The 5,569-nt window shown below is 40.7% G+C and overlaps 1 protein-coding gene across 3 annotated transcripts in view; it reads left to right on the plus strand.

Moving 5' to 3' along the window:
- Acsl5 (acyl-CoA synthetase long chain family member 5) overlaps positions 1-5,354 on the plus strand; it is a 52,915-nt gene extending 47,561 nt beyond the window's left edge. For all 3 annotated transcript variants that reach the window (XM_004631534.2, XM_023715599.1, XM_023715598.1), the window contains 5 exons: positions 2,280-2,423; positions 3,031-3,132; positions 3,603-3,674; positions 4,053-4,199; positions 5,092-5,354. In XM_004631534.2, coding sequence (XP_004631591.1) covers positions 2,280-2,423; positions 3,031-3,132; positions 3,603-3,674; positions 4,053-4,193 — 459 coding nt within the window. In that variant the 3' untranslated portion in view covers positions 4,194-4,199; positions 5,092-5,354. The remainder of the gene's footprint in view (positions 1-2,279; positions 2,424-3,030; positions 3,133-3,602; positions 3,675-4,052; positions 4,200-5,091) is intronic.
- The last annotated feature ends 215 nt before the right edge of the window (positions 5,355-5,569 follow it).

The following is a 5,569-nucleotide window of genomic DNA, read 5'->3' on the forward strand; positions in this document are numbered from 1 at the left end:
GGACGGGGCAAAAATTCCTACTCGGCGGGAGGGGTGGGGGAGGTACGGCGGAGTGGTAGGGGGCGGCCCGATGGGGTGGAGAGGGTCCAGCCCACGCTGCACCTGGGCTCGGACTGGTCCCGCCGGCGCAGGGTAGCAGGAAGCTCTCCACACACTCACTGGACCTGGGCTAGGACTGGGTATGGGGGGTCCCGGAGCTCGGCAGAAAATTCTACTCTGAGGGTGGGGTGGGGGAGGCACTGTGGAGTGGTGGGGGGCGGCCCAAGGGGCTGGGAGAGGGTCTGGCCCATGCTGCGCCTGGGCTGGGAGTGGTCCCGCCGGCGCAGGGTAGCAGGAAGCTCTCCGCACACTCACCAGACCTGGGCTAGGACCCTGTTATCTCTTTTTAATTTTGCTTTTGTTTAATTTGGGGATTCTCATATAAGTGAAATCATTCAATATATAAAGCTTCTGTGTCTGATTTATTAGACTTAACATTATGGTCTCAAGGAGTGTTCATTTTCTGATGAATGACTCAAGTTTATACTTCCTTATGGCAGAGTAGCACTCCACTGGGTGTAAATGTCACACCTTATTCATTCATCTGTTGATGGAGGTACAGGCCATTTCCAAGGCTTACCTACTGTAAGTTGTGCTGTTATGAGTATGGACAGATGCCTGTGATGTGTTTTCGATTCTTTCTAGAAGCTGCATAGACGGAAAATAGCTCTGTCAAACGGAATATCTACATTTAGTGCTTTGAGGAATTTCCTAACCAATATCTATAATAATTGTACAAGTTTACCTTCCCATCAACACTGCAGAAGTTCCTTTTCCCCATGCAGTATGTGTTGTGTTAATGATGGCCATTCTTTCTGAAGTTGGGCTCAGTGTTTTAATTTGTACTTTTCTAATGGCCAGAGAAGTTTACATTTTTTTCATCTATTTATTGGCTATTTGCACTTCAGATGAGTATTTGTTTCAGTTATCCATTTTTGGTTGGGTATTTGATTTTAGGCAGCAGTTAATTTTTATTAGTTCTTTATATATTCTAGTTATTAGTCCTCTGAGGAATAGCTCCCTCTAGGTTCTTCCCTTGTTATAAATTGTCTCTTCACTCTTTAGTTGTTTCCTTTAGCATGAAGCAGCTTTTTAATTTGATGCGATTTCTTATCATACTGTAGGTTCTGTTCAGAAAGTCTTGCCTAGATGTGTATCTTCAAGAGTTTTACCTATTTTATCTTTCAGAAAATTGTTTTAAAATTGTATCTTTCATTCATTTTGATTTTAGTTTCATACACGGTGAGAGATATGGTTTTATATCTAATCTTCTGCATGTGGGCGACCAGTTTTCCTAGAACCTTTTATTGAAGAGGCTGTCTTTCCTCCATTGTATTTTTCGGCCCCTGTGTCAAAGACCAGAGAGCTGAATGTGCCTGGGGTTATTTCCACATCCTCTCTTCTGTTCCACTGATGCTCATGTCTGTTTTGTGCTGGTACCATGCTGCATTTTTTGTTGTCACTATAGCTTTATAATATACCTTGAAGCCTGGAATTGTGATGTTTCCTGTTTTGTTCTTGTCACCCAAGATTGCTTTTACTATTCTGGGTCTTTTCTAGTTCTAGATGGACTTTTTTTTTCCTTTGGTCAAGTTCTGTGAGGAATGCTATTTTGTTTGGGATTATGTTAAATCTGTATATCTATTTTGGAAATGGGGCTATCTGGACAACATTTAAAATGACTACATACAAGAATGGGATATATCTTTTGTTTTCTTATGTCTTCTTTACTCTTTTTCTTTTTTTTTTTTTGGTTCCTCGAATGCCTTCAGGGCACTTTTGGCCAGCGGGAGAGGTGGGAGGTTCGAACTCCAGCAACCTGAGGCTGACAGCTTTGTGGAAGCAGCCACTTAAAGGCCTGAGCTAGGGCCAGGCCCCCAAAATATTTTCTAAATGCTTTTTTTTTGTTGGTACTGGGGATCAAACTCGGGACCTTGCGCTTGCTAGGCAGGCGGTTAAGCCGCTGAGCTATCTCCCCAGGGCCTCTCTTTTTCAAAATACTGTAGTTTTGTTGCAGAGGTCTTTCACTTCCTTATATGTAAATTCCTAAATATTTGATTTTTTTTGGTATCGTTTTCAATACTGTTGTTTTTCTAATTTCCTTCTCAGTGAGTTCATTATTGATGTACAAGAACAAGAAATCAATTTTAAGGCAAGGTAATACCTGAGATTTCCTCAAACTAACAAATGATACCACTCCTAAGGTTCAAATGCTTATGCTGCTTATCTGCCTCATACAGAACGGAACTCTGAAGATCGTTGACCGGAAAAAGAACATTTTCAAGCTGGCACAAGGAGAATACATTGCTCCAGAGAAGATAGAAAACATCTATGCCAGGAGTGCTCCAGTGTCACAAATTTTTATTTATGGGGAGAGCTTACAGGTAATATATAGTGTTTAATTATACCTGTTTTCAGGAACAGACCATGCTTGTCCCTGTGGTTACAGGGAATTAGGACAGGTGGTTTCAGGATGAAAAGATCCAGTTTATAAGACTGACAAAATAGAGCTACATTCTGAACCTCAAATTAGGCAATATTAATGAAAAAATAATTCTGAAGCTCTGATGGTCTTTGTAAAGTAAGTCAGCAGAATTGATAAAACAGCTCTACTACAGGCAGCTTTTATTCCATATCATAACCCACTCTGCACTTAGTTTGGACTCCAGGAATTCCCCTAGAACAACAAACTTGGCTTCCTTTTCTGGTGGGAGGTGGGAGGTAAGACTGTTGAGAAGGAAAGGCTAAACGTTCTTTGCACTATGACCACCACCTCCATCTGAAGATTCAAATGGAATAGAACATCTCTGTAGAGTGGGACAATGGGACTGGAGTTTCATGGGGCTTTGGAACACAATGAGAAAAAGAGAGCAGGACACTAGTTACTACATTTGAAGCTTGGGGGTGATATCTATAACCCTGTTAGTTTTCCCCTCCGGGTGACATTACATCAGTCCTCATATGTCCCCGTACTTTTTGTTTCCTTTCCAGTCATCTTTAGTAGGAGTGGTGGTTCCTGACCCTGATGTACTTCCCTCATTTGCAGCCAAGCTTGGGATCCAGGGATCTTTTGAAGAACTGTGCCAATCCAATGTAAGTCTGTCTTGGAAAACTAACACATACCTACTGGCCCATTGCGCGAGAGGAGCCTCTACCAGTGAGTGCATCCTGGGGCTCCTGGTGCCTCCTCTCTGGAGGAACTGAATCTTCCTGTTTCTGTGACTTGTCACTACAGTCCAACGAGACTGAATAGTTTTATTAGCTTGGGAGATAGGAGGAGTTGAAGAATAAAACAAAACTCTCTTTTTATAGTAATATGTTCCTTGTAGGAACCAAGAGAATCGGAAGAGAACAGAAACATCGTTCAGAAAAGATCTCCATTAACATTTAAATTTGCATTTTCTTTTTCTTTGATAAATATAAGATGTATAACATGATTGTACATACTTTTGTATCCATGTTTACGCTAGGAATCTTTTATCCCAGGCATTTTCTGTTGGCTTAGCCATTCACAAAGGGTCTGCTACAAATGGCTATATTTTAAAGGATGTTTTGTATCTTAGATCGTGAAAGAAGGCATTTTAAAAGACTTACAGAAAGTTGGGAAAGAAAATGGCCTCAAATCCTTTGAACAGGTATGTATCATGGATGTCATCCTAGTTATTGTCATAGTAGATTTTATTTAAAGTTTCTATACCTAAAGGAGTTTTAGTTTACAAAGAATTAATGTTAGATTTTATACCCTTAACCACAAGTGGTAGTAGCCTTTTGTAGTTAGCCATATTGCCCTTTTTGCTGTTCATTATTCATTTATTCTCCTTATTCTTGCTCATTTCTTTCTCAAATTATAAGCATGAGAATGGGCATGGTTACTGTCACTACCCGCCACTATGGCAAACCCACTTTTATAAGGTGGAATATTCTTTGAAATTCTTCACAGGGTGCTAGAGGACCGTGCAGCAAAGTTTAAAGTACTAATAAACATGTATGCATGTGTTTACCTCACCTTCTAGGTCAAAAACATTTTTGTTCATCCAGAAGCATTTTCCATTGAAAATGGACTCCTGACACCAACAATGAAAGCAAAACGAGGAGAACTTGCCAAACACTTTCGGGCCCAGATTGACAGCCTCTATGAGAGTGCTCAGGACTAGGATAAGGTATGTAGGGCTGACGGGGCTCACAGCAACCTGCTTGCCCACCCTACGCTGCCTTGTGAGAGTCAGGATTAAAACCTATTCTCCTATTCATTTTACCTTCCTCCTACCTGATGTTTTACTTACAGAACTGTCACAATCTGGCTTTTCTTTTTAATACTGGAAGACTTCTATACAGAAGCCTACCCCTGAAATAAACAAATCCTGTGCTTTGTATCTTAAATGTTGATTTTAGAGGGCCACTTTGATCAACTTGCTCTCTCAAAGGTCCATTTTGTTCGGGTTCCCTTCCTTACCCTCTCTAGCTTAACGCCATTTTTATCTGTGACACCCCCCCTCCCGTTCTAGGGCCTAAGACAGCAATGGCAAAAGCTTTTAGAGCTTTCAGTGATAACAAACAGCCACTGTGGCACACGTGCCATAGGTTTGCCACTACTGGTCTAAAAGATTCATTATGTATGTTGTTTTATAGTAAAACCTAGCTTGCCAGCAGGCCCTACCTTTGCCTAAGCCTTTTCATGTTCAAACCAAGAAATCTTTAAGTTCTGAAAAGCTGTTTTCAGCTCATGCTTTCTAATTACTTTATAAAGCCACTAAAAATTTTAACCCACCATTCATACTAGATCTGAGCATATGTACTTCTGAATACACTATAATCTATGTGTAAGGGAAAACTGATTATACCAAGCAAATCCTAAATTCTCTAGTTAGATCTCTAACTTGAGTGTTTTTTTTTTTCAAAGTTTTATTGATAAACAGATAGCAATGAGACAGTTTCAAATCAAATCGGATCTAACTTGAGTTTTAGAAATTTGATCTGTGATGCATCCAAACAGAATGCTGTTCTTAAGGGCTTTCTGGAGTGGTAGATACTGACCAAACCTGTTCTTTACAGTTTGCTGCTGAGCTGGAAGCTTCGGGAAAGAAGTTGAAACTTACGTCGTTAACTTTTCCAGTAAATGAAGCAAGCACTGAATAAAACCTTCCTGCACTAGGAACAAAGATCTATGGGCAAACATGCTGTCCATACCATACCTTATCTTCTGTGAAGGAACCATTTTCATCAGACTCCAACTACTACTGTGTCTTACTGTCAGACAGTCCATGTTGCCTATCCTTGTAAATGTAAAAATCTTTAAATAAACTTTACAGATATGTTGTGGTGTTTGTTGCCTCGTGAACCTTGATGAGAGTCAGTCGTAAACAAAGATCACTTGCACATCAGGGTAACTAGTGCTTCTCCAATTTGCCTGCACACTAGTTACGTGGAAGTTTAAAAACATACTAATGTCCAGGCGCTGTGCCAGGGACTCTGAACTAATAGCCTGACGTACAGCCCAGGTATGGGAACTGTTAAGTGCCGTATACAATCA

Source organism: Octodon degus, unplaced genomic scaffold (genome assembly GCF_000260255.1).
Source record: "Octodon degus isolate 3935 unplaced genomic scaffold, OctDeg1.0 scaffold00042, whole genome shotgun sequence".
Taxonomy (NCBI): domain Eukaryota; kingdom Metazoa; phylum Chordata; class Mammalia; order Rodentia; family Octodontidae; genus Octodon; species Octodon degus.